This window comes from Phacochoerus africanus, chromosome 9 (genome assembly GCF_016906955.1).
Source record: "Phacochoerus africanus isolate WHEZ1 chromosome 9, ROS_Pafr_v1, whole genome shotgun sequence".
In the NCBI taxonomy this organism is placed as follows: Eukaryota; Metazoa; Chordata; class Mammalia; order Artiodactyla; family Suidae; genus Phacochoerus; species Phacochoerus africanus.
Window position 1 is genome coordinate 263,451 of NC_062552.1, and position 15,183 is coordinate 278,633.

Here is a 15,183-nt window from a genome sequence, read left to right on the forward strand (position 1 = left end):
TTCCCTTATCTGCAGTCTTCTACTCTTTTCTTATTCTCTAGAAAGGCCAACCTGACCTGAGCTTTGAATTACTTCAACTTACAAGATGCAAGAAATAACTATGCAGTGGCTCTTACTGAGTTCAGACGCTGAAACGTCTGAAAGGTCGCTTCTGAAAGGCAGAGATCCTAAAATAAAACTGAAATTCTCGAGTAGAATAAACAGACTAAAGACGAGCTGTGTGCTTGCCCGTCTCGGTCACAAAATTCCGCTTCCTCTCGCCTGTGACGCGGCAGCCGAGGCACCTAACGCTCTTGCTCACAGATGACGTGAGCCCTGAGGATGGGACACGTCACTGCTGGAAATCACTCTACTCTGGATTGCACACGCGGCGTGTAAGCACTCGAGCCTCTGTGCTGCACGTGGCGCCACGCGGGCATGTCGCCCCTGACCCGGTGTCTGCGATTTCCGCGACTGCAGTGAGTGCAATTTCGCTCCGAGTCAGGGATCAGTTAAGGACTTTACCTATTTAAATAGGGTTAATGTTCAATCCATTTACTAAGTATCTTTAAGGACTATATGTACATTGAGATGCCTTTTACATGGAAAACTACTATTTAAGTGAACATTTAAAGAAAGATTATTTTTCTTATTGAATGCAAACTTCCATGTGTATCTATAACTAGAGACTAAGTATTTTCAATTTAGCTAAAACTTACCAAATGCAAATACTTGGAGCTCTTAGTAACTGCAGATAACAGAGCAATTACACAGTCCGTTAAATGACTCAGAACTGGCCACAGTAGCCTTCCCTGACACACACAAATAAAGAGGTGACAACAGTGTAAATATCCAACTGTCAGGTTAAAAAAGCACAGCTATGGCTTTAACGAATATCTCTTCTTGAATCATGAAATTAATCAACTGGATTTTTTTTTAAATTACTATGCTCAGTACCAGAAAGTAAATTTACTGCCAACTACAGCAATAAATAATCAGTACCTATATGATGCGCAAAATTCAGTTTTGAAGATGAAAATTCTAAAGATAATACTAAGGGTGTTAGTTGAAATTATTTTGGAAGATTAAAGTCAAACTATTTTGGCTGTTCACTTTACGCGAGGTCGCAACTTCAGTCATCTTTAAACAAACGAAAAATCCCTATATGAGTATGTGAGACTCAGGTTCAGTTGGGGATCACAGAGCCAAACTGCACCAGCACACAGCTAAATACACTCGATAAAAATGAAACCGACCCCAACACTTTCTGAGAGGTTTTGGAATCAGAGAAACAGTCCGTGCATCGTCGACAGGCAGTGGAGTGTGCACGTGCTCAGAAGGGATGCTGGGACCTCAAAGAAAGAGCCACAAGCCCGGGAACCCCATCTTGTGTCATCACTGCAGGGCTCTGTGCCCACCACCACCGGCGCTGTGGGCTGGGGAGAGGGAGGTGGCGTCACAGAGGCAGGAGCTGGGCTGGACACATGTGAGATCCCCACCTGGAGGCAGCAGCCCGAGATCTCGAGAGCCTGGCACTGCCCTCCCACACCTCCCCCCAGAGAGGACCTAGCAAAACTCACCTAAACTAGCCCTGACCGGCACAGCAAAGGCATGCAGAACTGCCCACGTCCCAGCCGTCCCCACACGTGTGTTTTCATTCAAATGCAATGGCGCAAGATCCAGGACTTGTGCAAAACTTCCACAGGCTGAAACACTTAGCTGAGCTCGACAGCCGGGAACACCCACTGTGTCCTGTTCATTAAAAAGGAACAGGAAGAAAACAGGATCGACTAGAACATCGTCCTGGAAAAAAACTGAGAAAAATCCCTGCAAAACCAGAGCAAGGAGTTGGGAGGCAGCAAACCAAGGTGTGACCTGCACGTTCACTAAGGCTGGAACCCAAGAGCCCCCAGCCCAGTCTCAGCAAGGCACAGAGCCGCCACGTGCAGAAGGCAGAGACCGGGTGGGTGGGGGGGGGGGGCCAGCCAGAGGCGGCAGGGCCCACATAGCAGGAAGGTCCTGGAGGCAGCGAGGCAGAGCCTGGGACAGCCTGGCAGGAACAAGCCTCCCAGGGTGGGTTTTCGCCTGAGGGGGAAGGGGTGGCCCCAGGACTTTACACAGGGGAGTGACAGGCCCAAGCTGAGCTTTAGAAAGATGGGCTTTGCCAACAGGCAGGGGGGCAGGGGCCAGGGGGACACTGGAAGGATTCTGGTAAGAAAGAGGTTTGGGGGCAGGACTAGGGGACAGAGGAGCAGGGACAGGCACGGCAGCACCAGGGCCGATCTGTGGGGTAGCAGGCGCCTGCGAGGGAGGCAGCAGCCCTGAAGCTCAGAACAGAGGTCCGGCTGCAGACGCGGACCCAGGAGGCACCCGGCTTAGCAAGGGAAGGACGCAGGGGATCACCAACCAGCACTGGGACCGTCCCTCCGGGGAGGGCTCCGGAGGTGGAATCGGGGGGTGCCGAGACCCTGGGGGGCACGAGGAACAGCCCAGATGACTTTCTCAAGCTGGGCTGTGAGAAGAGCGAGGAGGACTGTGTCGCAGCTAGGGGTGACAGAGCTGGGGTGCAGGCCTGATGGCCTAGCCACCCCACCCTGCACCTCCAGAGGTAGTATGTATCTTGGTCGTCTAAGGCTGCAGTAAATGGCAATTATCACAAAGCACGCGAATGATGGAGACTGTCAGCAAGGAGTTAACCGCAGGGGTGTGTGTGTGTGTGTGTGTGTGTACGTGTGCGTGCGCGCGTGCACGTGCACGCGCCTGTGAATGTGCGCACACAGGTGGGGCGCCTGCCACACAACGACCCCTTTATTTGTGAATTCGGGATCGGTAACCTGTTTGCACACGAGCCCGGGGCAGCAGGGCCCACCGGGGACGTGCACCCCTGTCATAGACGGAAGGGGCCTGCGGGGAGGACAGTGGCCAGGGGAAGCCTCCCGCGACATCCTCGGGGAGACGAGGCAGTCCCCAAGGGGAAGCTGCGGCCAGGCGGGCTGGCAGAGGCTGGGAACCGGCACGGACAGCAGCTGAGGGCCATGTGTCTGCCCCAAAGAGACGAGCAGAGACTCTACTGATGACAGCTCTGTGATCTGCCTTCGGGGACTGAGCCCTTCCGTCACTGCTCCACAGACATCTCTCAGGATGAGAGAGGCCCCTCCTCTGTCTTTGCTGGAAGCAGCTGTCTTGGGGGTGGCCCCGGCGGCAGCAAGGACACGGCACAGCACCCCAGTCACGGACCAGGCCCCACGCGAGCAGGAGTCCAAATAATGGAGACACAGAAGCCAGAGCACAGGACCCGTCCAGGAACTTGCAGATCAGGACAAACCTCTGTGGCAGCATCTGTCACCTGACTGATGAGGACACTGTTGTCGCTCCTAGGCTGGTACTCAGCCGTCTCTCTGCAGGAATCCCTACCGGGGACGTGCCCTGACGTGCGGTATGTGCACGACCTGAAGTCCAGAAACCTGGACTCCCAACAGTCATCGAGGCCCAAGAGCTCTGAAAGGGGGTGTGGATCCCAAGTTCAGAGGCTGCTGCCAGATGACCTTGGGATGGGCAATTCATCCTTGACGGTCACGTCTGTTCATGTGAAGTCACAGACCCCACCTTGGGTAGCTGGCCACTCCCCACGACCTCAGGGACTGGCTTTACGGAGCTCCGCCAACGAGAAGGCAGACGCTGTAACCACGTGCAACAGTCTCCCTTATACCTCATCTTCTCACACACAGAACACGCGGGATTCACACAGGCTGGACCTGAACCACCGCCCCTGCTCCTCACTGGCCATGTCGTCAGCCAGGACGGCTGGCGTCCTGATATTTATTAACATAAAAGTAACTCACATAATTGATACAGTATCAAACGAAGTGCTAAACAGTACTGTCCTGAGGACAAGAGGACTCGGAGAATCACTGTCCAAGCAAAGGGAAGGCCCTCGGGGGGAGGACTGGAGAGTCTGGGCCACGGGAGGCCCCTGCACTGGAGGCTGCTGGCGAGGCCGTGGATGGGGCCACGGTCAGCACTGACCACTCTGCAGACTGTACTGTGCCGTCACGGGAAGGTGCTGCAAGGGTCTTAGGCACGTTCCTGGTAGGAGCTGCGCTCGTCTGTAGAAGGATTTCCTAGGGAGTGAACCGTAATCCAGCTGGGACACAGAAAAGCATGTGGACCCCAAAACATGTGTACCCCAAAGTCATGGTGCTAGGGAAAAAAGATCCGAGATGGCCAGCTTTAGGGAGAAGGCCTCCCGTGTCCATAATGACTGTGACTTCAGGAATGAAATGCCTGCAGTCACAGAAGATATTACTAATTTAAAGATCCCGGCTCAGCTTAGACTTCTGGAATCACTATACCAGTACCCCAAATACGACCACTTACTGATAAAACCAAAGGTACTGAAAGAGGAAACAAAGCTCTCACCATCTAACAAAGCTTCACACAACAAAAACGAAAGGCGATTGCTATTAGAGCGGCTGGTTGGAGGAAGGAAGGTTGTTGGCTCAACCTGTCCACAGTCACTGGTGCACCCCCACACACACCTCAGAGAACTGGCGTCTCCCACGAACGGGCCGTCTCTACGGCAGGCTGCAGCAACGCAAAGGGCCAGCAGGTGGCTGGGCCTTAGGAATTCCATAGTATTGCACTCAAAGAAACGATCCCATGGGTCGAAAACGTTCTTTCATTCAGCATGTAATAGCTGTCTCTAAAATGTATAGTATAACGCGGTGTAAGTGACGTTCGTCTGATGTCACAATGATGATACTGGAACTCGGACAGTCAATATTCTGCAGTCATATTCTCTGCTAAATTACTCTAACAATCTTACTCCTGTATGTTTTCTTATATCTTTCACCTCTGCAGCATCAATAATCGGGTCTTACATAGAAGTGACCAGGTGTCTTAAGTAAATTTCCTGACGGTCACAAGGTCATGGCATAAAACTGTCACTCATGATTTATTACTTCTACGCAGTAAAGGGACCTCACAGGAAGCAAGTGTGTGTTACTAAGGTGGCCAAACATTATGACGTGTAATGAATTATTCTCTGGAATTTAAGAATATCTTTAAGCCATTAAGTACTAATAATCCAAAGTCTACTAAATCCCAAACTATCAAAAAATGAGTTTAAGCTAATAAAAAGTTAAAATTACACTAATCTCTCTGTAAACATGAAAAAAAAAAAAAGGAAATACAAAGAAAAGCATCATAAGTGTGTACTAATAAGAGCAAATCTGTATTTACCCCCTCTGGACACATCGGACCAGCTTCCTGAGAGCTCAGGGACCTGAAACCACCTACCTGTTGGGGGCAGGCAGTCCTTCCAGTCGAAGTAGCCTGCGTAAATTCCAGGTTCCAAGGAGCCAACGATGGGGTCTGCTTTCAACTCGATGTAATTTTCAAAGAGTCTCTGGTCCAACTCTTTCAACGAGGCCATGCTAACCTGTCAACCCAAGAAAGAATGACGATGAGCTGTCTACTCGGGGGTGAAGGAGAAAGAAAAATGATGTAGATAAATACTTCAGGACATTTTAAAAGTACTTGCTAACTTTCTAGAAAAGGCATGATCTCACTGCGTTTTCAGTGATAAAGGCCACTCCAGGGCAGCTGTCTAACAAGGCAAGACCTGGTCCTCTTTGCAAACCAGAGTCGTCTCCACAGGAGGCTGGCTGTGCAGGCCCGCTCCTGCTGGCAGCGGGCAGCGTCCGCCCTGCACATCGTGCCTGGTCGCGCCAGCACCTGGGGCCAAGCAGTTACAGAAGGGGTGGGCAGAACCCTCCACGTGGGAGCAGCAGGGGCTGGGGACTGCAGGGTCGGGGGCCCGGTGCCTCGTGTGGGTGAGGGGCCGCCTGCTTCCACACCATCGGCCTCAGGACGCAAGCGTCTCTCCAACCCCACCCGGCCAGCAGCAAGCTGACGACGGAAAACACACACGAGGGAAGAGCCTTCAAAGAGTGAAAGTCAGCTGCAGAGGACACAGGTGATAGCCAGCATGCAGGAAACCAATGGAAACCCTACGAAGACTGGAGAAAACGAAGCAAGATGTCCCGGAGATAAAACGCGTGCTTTCCAAGGCCAGCAGCTGGGGAGATGAACTGGAGGAACTACTGGTCACGCGCGGGGCGGCGCGGGAGGCAGAGTCAGTGTGTGGAGAGTGGGGGCTTGAAGGCAGCGCCTCAGAGGATGGATCCAGGAGCCCCAGTGTGCGAAGCAGAAAGAGAAATGCGAGTCGAGAAACAGGAGCAGCTAGAGACGAGACAGTAATTACGCAAGAGAAGAAAAGGTAACTGGAGTTAAAGACGGAGTGAGAGCCGAAGAGGCTGGCTGAGTCGGGCGCACGGCACACACCCAGCAGGGGCAATTTACGTTCCTAATGCCTAAATGATGAAGAAAGAGAAAGAGAAAATCATTTAAGCTTCCAGATCAAAAAGATAATTTACCCACAGAGGAGAAAGAACCAGTCCGACGCCAGAGTTCCCAGACGCCGCCCTGGTACTGGAACGAAGGCAGTGCAGAGCCACGTGCGTCCCGCCCACCTGGGTCACCCGCAGAGGCCAGGAGAGCCCAGCAGCTGTAGTGGACATGAGACAAGGGGCTCTGCTGTGAGCGCGCCCCGGCCTGGGGGGCCGTGGGGGCAGTGGTCCCTTCCTCCTCGCCCTCCGTCTCTACTCTGCAGGAGCACGAACGGACGGGTGAGACTCTGGAAACGTGAACAGTAAGTGTGGATTCTTCCAAGACAGGAAGCAGCCAGATGGGGAAATGCCAGTGAGAGTCCAGAACGGGAATGAGACACAGCCTGCCCACATGCCCCGGGTGGGATAAAGCAGCGGCTCCCAGCTGACCCCGAGTCTACTAAGCGGAAGGGCCACTCCCAGCTGACCCCGCATCCACCAGAAGGAAGGGAGGCTTAAAATTCATGTTTCAATCTTCTACCTCAGGTAGCTAGAAAAAAGAGAAAATTAAAGAAAGTAGAAGGAAAAATTAAGGATAAGAGCAGAAGTCAATTAAATTTTAAAACCACTAAGGCCAAAAGTATGTTCTTTAATGGGTTATTATTAGTCTTATGTCAGCAAATCTGAAGAAATGGATAAACTCTGAAAAAACATAACTTTCGATAAATGACACAAGTAGTCCCATCTGTATTAAACTCACTGAGTCCATCATTTGATAAACGAACGCAGTCCATTATTTGAAATGCTTTCACAGAGTGAAAACTTCAGGGCCCCGGGAGTTCTCGCTGCAGCTAGGCAGTAACAAACCCAGCTGGTATCCGTGAGGATGAGGGTTCTATCCCCGGTCTCATCCAACGGGCTTAAGGATCCTGCGTTGCTGTGGCTGTGGTGGAGGCTGGCGGCTGCAGCTCTGATTTGACCCCTAGCCTGGGAACTTCCATATGCTGCAGGTGCGGCCCTGAAAAGCAAAAATCAAAAAACGAAACACTTCAGGGCCAAACGATCTCGCTGGTGAATTCTACCAAGCATTTAAGAAAGAAATTCTAACACACACAAACTTTTTCACAGAACAGAGCCTGAGGGCATTTCCTATTTTGTTTAATGAGGCCAGAAAAACCCTGATATAAAAAACTGACAACTATATTGTGAGCAATGAAAATTACAGACTAATAGCCCTCATGAACCAAGACATAAAAATCCCAACAAACTACTGGCAAAATGAATCCATAAATAAAGAAAGAAAATACATTATACAGAAGTGGGATTATTTCAACAGATGAAAAAAATACAAGGCTTGATAAGGGTTCCCTCTGACCACCTGTCATCGAGGCACTGGCGGTCAGAGACCATGCAATACAGAAGGCGGCAATCAGGAAAAAGGAGCACCACTGTGTTTTCAACACGTACCACAAAGCCGTCATTATCTACACGGTTTCGGTAACAAGGAGGAGCTCCAATGGCAACTCAGCGAGGGACAGATCATCAGCCTGACAGCAACAGCCTAGAACTACACAGCCTCTGGGAAAAAGCAGTTCAGGACATTGGAGCAGGTCAAGATTCTGACAGGACATGAAAGACACTCAAGACGTTAAGAAGCTGATAAACTGAATCTCACCAAAACGTAAAATTTCTACGCAAAGGAGACCACTATACAAGCAAAACAGCAAGCATGAAGTACGTATCTGACGAAGACACACACAGGTTTCTAAGCTCACTGACAAACAAGGAAGCAAACTGGACACTCATTTCAAAACAGAAGGTACCTAAACACAGGAGAAAGATGCCCAACGCCACGGTGTGTCAGGGATGCCATCAAAAGCTAGGGGCTGAATGAAGGAGGGCGTGGGGTGCTGGTGAGCAGGTGGCTGCGGGGACACGCACACGTCCCCTCTGGGCACAGCTGTTCAAAGTTTCCACCAACTTTTCCAGGACCCGCAGCTCCACTTCTAGGTACGCATGCAAAATAAGGGCACAGATGTTCAGAGACTTGACAGCAGTGCTCACAGAAACCTCATAAAGACCTGAAACTGGAAACAGCCCGTGCCCACTGCCAAGAACGATGAAGCAAGACTTGTTACCCAAACTCAGAGATTAAAAAAAAATAAATTACTAACAGTAATTTTGACGAATCTCCAAAATTATCAGCCCTGAACCAAAGCAGTCAGACACAAAAGACTACAAATTGGGCAGTTCTGCGTTACGTGAAGTTCAAGGTCAGGCGAGACTAAGCTGTGCTGACAGGAATCAGAACCGCGAGGAGTGCCCAGCGCCTGGGACAGGACTCGAGGAAAACGCTGCACAGGTTCATCCAGGTGGTGGGCGCTATGCAAAAGCCCCCGGTCCACACACCCAGGGTCTGCATGGGACTCGCTGTAAAGAAAGTGCACCTCAGTTAAAGAAGCTGGAAGGAAACAGAGGCACCTGAAACACAGAGGGTCACGGGCTCGCCTCGTCAAGTCTCTGGTGAAGATTCAGGAAGATCATCTCTGGGCCTCGCGCAGCACATTACGGGGCACGATGAATGCCAGTGCCTGTGAGCACCCGTTTCAAATGCCCTCTTCACAACGGCTGAGGAGCACAGGTGCCAGCCGGGCGAGGCCCCTGCCCTCCAGCACGAAGGCATCCCTCGAGAAAACACTCGGAGGAAGGGAACCCCAGTCCCACAGGGAGACGGACAAGAAAGCCTGCACAAGACTATGTTCCCATGATGAGGCCGACACAGAAGCAGAGGGGTGTGTAGGTCGGGGCACTGCCAGGGCCATGAGGCTCCTTGGGGAGGGGAGGGCAGGGCCGGGAGAGAGGAGGAGGGTGCCAGCAGCACCACTGGGTGCCGGCAACGAGCTGGGAGCACCTGTCACAGTACAGTTCACGCTGCACAACACGGGTGGGAGCTGTGGGCCCACCGACAGTGGGGTCCCTCCAGCAGCCAAGCACTGCCGCACTCCAGGAAGCCGAGGAGCAGAGCTGTGGATCCGGGCGAAGGGCTGGGAACAGCACGGAGAAAGGCAGAGCCTGGGGGGGGAGCACTTCGGAGGCGGAGCACACACCGCTTCCGATGGCCTCGGAGAAGGAAGCCCACGGCGGTACGCCCTGCGTCACAGGCCCGCCTGTGCCAGGAGGGTGCTCAGGACGGGCACGTCCCAGGACTGAACGCCCACTCGGCAGAGGCCCCGCTTCCCCAGTTTCTACGCAGGGCTCTTCGGCTCACTCGAAAGAGGTGGAGAAAAGTACAATCACTACTTGGGTATATTTTGACGTTTCCACCTAAAATGTTCTAGTTTGAAACCTTTTTGGTAGCAATGCTTTTGAAAAAATAAGCTTCTGGAGTTCCCGTCGTGGCGCAGTGGTTAACGAATCCGACTAGGAACCATGAGGTTGCGGGTTCGGTCCCCGGCTTTGCTCAGTGGGTTAACGATCCAGCGTTGCCGTGAGCTGGGGTGTAGGTTGCAGATGCGGCTCGGATCCCGCGTTGCTGTGGCTCTGGCGTAGGCTGGTGGCTGCAGCTCCGATTCAACCCCTAGCCTGGGAACCTCCATATGCCGCGGGAGCGGCCCAAGAAATAGCAAAAAGACAAAAAAAAAATTTTTTTTCTGAGAAAGAAAAAAATAAAAGAAAAAGCTCTGTTATTTTCTTTTCAAAGATGTCAGAAAGAGTACATTTAACTGAGCCATCTCTACAGAAAGAAACTCATCAAACTACAATCAGAGTATCTGTGCAAGCGGATCTGATTACCAGGTTCAGTCACATTAATATACTTTTAATTCTTTAGAAATGGAGGGACAGACAGTGAACTGACATTCCTTTATGTTCCTGAACCGTAACGTGTCAAATGTGGATGAAACGAATGCCAAGTAAATGGTTAATTAATAAAAAAAAATAAGCATTTAATCCCCAGCAGAGGTGGCACTATTAAAACAGAAGAGCAAGCTGTGGATAAAACAGGATTTCTTGTCACCCTGACACAGAAGGACTAAGTGGGACTTGTCCGCAGAGCCCTGTGGCTCTGACCTGTGACTGGCGAATGATCCACACAGTCCCCAGGCTGTCCTCCTTCTGAGCATTTTTATAATCAAGCTTACTGCTCCATCCCGTGAACAAGGCTTGACCCGACTGCCCAAATCCCCTGCTCCTTTTCCCCGCCTCCAGCCTGCAGTGGACCTGGCCACCTACCCAGAACCCCCTCAGGGCCACCGGGGTGACATTTCAAACGACACCATTCCCGAGGACGCTCATCATTTTCGCTGACTCAGTAAAAAAAACCAAAGAGCTTATGGAAATGAAAAACAACTGAAGCAAAACGTCAACAGACAGCAAATTTAAGTGAGATTAGACATGAGAGAAGCAGCAGATGAGAAGAGAAAGCCGAAGACACATTCCTCAACGTGACAGAGAATTTACAGAGGCGAGGAAAAAACAAGAAAGGAAAAGGTGAGCGACGCGGAAGATACAAGACCTGATGTAGACCCCACAGGACGTCTTGAGGGTAAGAGAGTGAATGAGGAAAACGAATATTTGAAGAGGGAATGGTTGAGAGTTTTCCAGGGTTGATTAAATTACCAATCAGAGTCCGGGGGAAAAGGTGGAAAAAAAGTCATCCCAAGAGACACATCATAGTGAAGCGACAGGAGGCAAGAGACACATGAAACATCTAAAAGGAGCCAAAGACAGACTGTGATACATCTTTCTCCGCCATCAACAGATTGGAGACCGAGCAAACCGACAAAAGGACTGGGTACAGCAGTCTGAACAATTCATACACGCGGTGCAACAGACACCCACGGAGCATGGTAATCAAATCTGAAGACACAGTCGTTTCAAGCAAGTAGACTACCTAAGAAAACCCGCGACGGGTCACCCGCAGAGCAAGTTTCCACCACGTTCCAGACACCGTGGCCTCTGACATCAGGAAACTTCAACGCCCAATAGGCAGACAGACTGACTGCCCCCAATCACAGTCTACCTACGGGTGTGTCCAGGAAAAAGACGCAATTAAAGCTGGAAAATACAAATTGAACAATTAAAACACCATGTGTTAGTTGCAGCTAGAGGGAAATCCACAGCCTTAAATAGTCACATTAAAAAGGAGAAAGGTTTGGCATCAGTGATCTATGTAAACAAACTAAGCTCAGCCCTCAAATTACCACACCAGAAAACAAGGACGGAAAGAGAGATCGGGGGAGACAGACTTTAGCTCAGTCTTCTGACTCTAGCAGAGCTCATCAAGAAAAAAGACTGCAAACATTAGGCACACAATATTAAGTATAAAACGGAGTCATAACCATAGATGCAGTTGAGACTGCAGTATCACGGGACTTAAAAACACAATCTCAGGCCGGTACAGTTGAAAATTCAAACAAAATGGACAAAGTCCTAAAAAAACCAAAACAGATGACCACGACTCCCGAGGAAACGGAAAACCTGAATGCCTTTTTCACCACTGAAGAAAATGAACCGGCCGTGAAAATCGTCTCACAAAGAAAATACAGGCCTAGAAAGTTTTATCGGAGTTCTTCTAATATTCAAAGAATAATTCCAACTCTTACACAAACTCTTTCAGAAGAAGAAAAAAGGAGAAACTCTAATTTATTTTACAAATTAGCATAACCTACACACAGCAACATGGATAAGCCCCAGATACAGTACTGAGTAGAAAGAGGAGTCAGAGAAAAATGCATACCATACAATCCCACTTCCACTATTTAAAACTCAAAAATAGGAGGTAATATGAAACAGTGTATTTGTTAGGAACCACAAAACGCAGAGGGGGCTCTCAGGGGAGGTCCTGGTCCTGAGGCTGCATTCCTGCAGCTGCACCGTTCTTGTCTCTCAGAGCTGCTCCATCACCACGTCCATCCGAGACAGAGCAGATCTGCAGGAGCCAGGCCTCGTCGGGATGAAACTTTTCACACAGAAACAGCTGGAAAGAAGAATGTCAACACGGGACTCGTCGCGAGGTGCGGTGTCCCCGCCGTTCATCACGGGGCGAGGAGAGGACCTGGGAGAAGAGAGCAGGGCAGGCCTTTCCACGGGGCGAGGCTTCCGCGTCGGAGACCGGCTGGGAAGGACAATCAAGACCTTGTCAGGATGAATACGGGTCAGTGGAACAGAACACAGAGCCCAGGAATAAATCCACACACTTGCCGCCATTACTCTTTAACAAAGGAGGCAAGACTACACGGCGGCGCAAAGACAGTCCCTTCAGCAAGTGGTGCTGGGAAAGCTGGACAGCCTCCGCTCCACACGCAAACCACTGAGATCAGAACACACCCTCGCACCACACACAAAAACAAACTCGAAATGCCTTAAAGATTGAGCTGTAAGACATGGTATCACAAGACTTCCAGAAGAGAACATAAGCGAAACATTCTCGGACATTAACTATAGCAATGTTTTCTCAGGTCAGTCTCCCAAGGCAACCGAGATAAAAGCAAAAATGAATAAATGCGACCTCATCAAACTGACAAGCTTTTGTCAGCGAAGGAGGCCATAAACAAGATGCAAAGACAACCTATGGACTAGGAGAAAACATCTGCAAATGATGCAGCCAGTAAGGACTTCCTTCCAAAATACACAAACAGCCCACACAGCTCCACAACAACCTAGACGACCCACGGCAGAAGACCCAAAAAAGACAGATGGCCAGTAGGCACATGAAAAGGTGCTCAACATTGCTAATTATGAGAAGTGCAAACCAAAACTACTATGAGGCACCACCTCACACCTCACACCTGTCAGAACGGCCATCAGTAAAAAAATCTACAAATAACAAAAGCTGGAGAGAGAGTGGAAAAAAGGAAACTCTCTTACATTGCTGGTGGAAAAGTAAATTGGCGTAGCCACTAAGGAAAACAGTATGGAAATTTCTCAAAAAACTAAAAACAGAGCTGCCAGATGATCCAGCAATCCCACTCCTGGGCATCTAACTGACCAAAACTACCATTCAAAAAGACACATGCATGCCAGTGTTCACAGCAGCACTATTTATGACAGCCAAGACACGGAAACAACCTAAATGCCCATCGACAGAGGAGTGGACCAAGAAGATGTGGTACATATACACACAATGGAATATTACTCGGCCATAAAAAAGAATGAAAGAATGCCATTTGCAGCAGCACAGATGGACCTAGAGGTTATTATATTAAGTGAAGTAAGTCAGAGAAAGACACATATCATATGATATCACTTACACTGTGAATCTAAAATATGACACATATGAACTTATCTAGGAAACAGAAACAGACTCAGTCGTAGAGAACACACTTGCGGTTGCCAGCAGGGAGCGGGGAGGGGAGGGATGGACTGAGAGTTTGGGACTAGAGGATGCAAGCTGTTATATACAGGATGGATAAACGAGGCCATCCTGTACAGCACAGGGAATTATATTCACGATCCTGTGACAAGCCTCATGTAGAAGAATATGAAAAAGAAAGTATATGTGTGCATTACTGAGTCACGCTGCTACACAGCAGAGACTAAAGCAACACTGTAAATCAACTATCCTTCACTAAATTAAACAAAAAAAAAGATCTGTCAAATAGAGGCTGAGGAAAAGGCATTCCAGACAGAGTACCCACAAGCTCAGGTAAGGCCCTTAAAATAGAGCCTGAGAAATGAACGCTGAGGGCATGTTTGTTGAATGAACAAATGAGCGAGCCAACGGTTGTTGCAGACGGGAAGGAAAGATGGGGGGGTTGGGGCGGGATGGGGAGATGCCGGCGTGCAGAAGAAGGAACGAGAGGGATGGACCGGGAAGCCCGCGGAGGCCCAGCTGCAGGGGAAGGGATCCGGGCCGAGCCGGGCTCAGGGAAGGCGGGTCACGCAGGGGCTGAGCCTGGCCGGGGGCGGGGCACGCCAAGAGGTGGAGGCGACTCGGAAGGCGGCTCAAGGGCTGAAGAGAGCAGACTCCGCATCAGCGGTCCGGAGAGACGGAGGCAACGGCACCCAGGTGCCAGCTTGCTGACTCGGGCGAGCGGCTGAGACAGGCTCACGTAAAGACAAGCTGCTGCGACAGAGGAAGGACGGCGACCCTGTTTGGACGCGGTGACCTGCAACCTCAGGGGCCTCCTAGCAAGACGTCTGCTAGGAAATAGGTCTGAAGGTCCAGGACGGCCTGCAGGTCAGGATCCAGGGCACTGCTGACGAGGGGACGGGGGAGCAGACGCGACGAGCGGGAGGGCGGGCAGGGCCAGCCGAGCACAGAAGCGGGAAGGGGCTGGAGTGAAAGACAACTCGCGTGACTGAATTTTAGTTGCCAGGGTTCAAGGTTTTGATTGCAGACCCCACGTCCTACCCAACTGGTGAACCAATGGTTTGTAGCCATTTCTGTCCTGCCTGCCCCGCAACTTGCCAGAGCGACTTTGAGCTTCTCTCCTCTCTCACACGGCATCTTCTGTGAGAAATTACGGCAGCGCCGTCTGCAACGGCCAAGGTGGGCAGGCGACCCGAGGGGCCACCAAGAGCTGAATGGATAAAGGAGGTGTGGTGTGCACACAATGGAATACGACTCGGCCATAAAAAAGAATGAAACTGCGCCACCTGCCACAACACGGACAGACGTGGAGCGCGATCGGTCAGAGGAAAGACAGGTACCGTATGCTGTCTCTTGTATGTGGAATTTGAAAAACACAACAGACTAATGAATGTAACGAAAAAGAAGCAGACTCACAGATCCAGAGAACTAGTGTTCTCGGGGTGGGGGACCACGGGGGGCGGGTGGGGGGGGGCGCGAGAGGCACAAACTACCCAGTAGGAG

The 15,183-nt window shown here is 50.6% G+C and overlaps 1 protein-coding gene across 8 annotated transcripts in view; it reads right to left on the reverse strand.

The window, feature by feature from the left end:
- Positions 1-15,183, reverse strand: part of EXOC2 (exocyst complex component 2) — a 147,955-nt gene that overhangs the window by 28,592 nt on the left and 104,180 nt on the right. For 7 of the 8 annotated variants that reach the window (XR_007136923.1, XM_047795183.1, XM_047795178.1 and 4 more), the window contains one exon: positions 5,278-5,419. Coding sequence is in view for 6 of the 8 variants with exons in the window: in XM_047795183.1 (XP_047651139.1) it covers positions 5,278-5,419 (142 nt within the window). In the remaining 2 variants the exon portion in view is untranslated. Of the gene's footprint in view, positions 1-5,277; positions 5,420-6,416; positions 6,548-15,183 lie in introns of those variants that run through there. The other variant, XR_007136924.1, reaches the window with a different exon arrangement.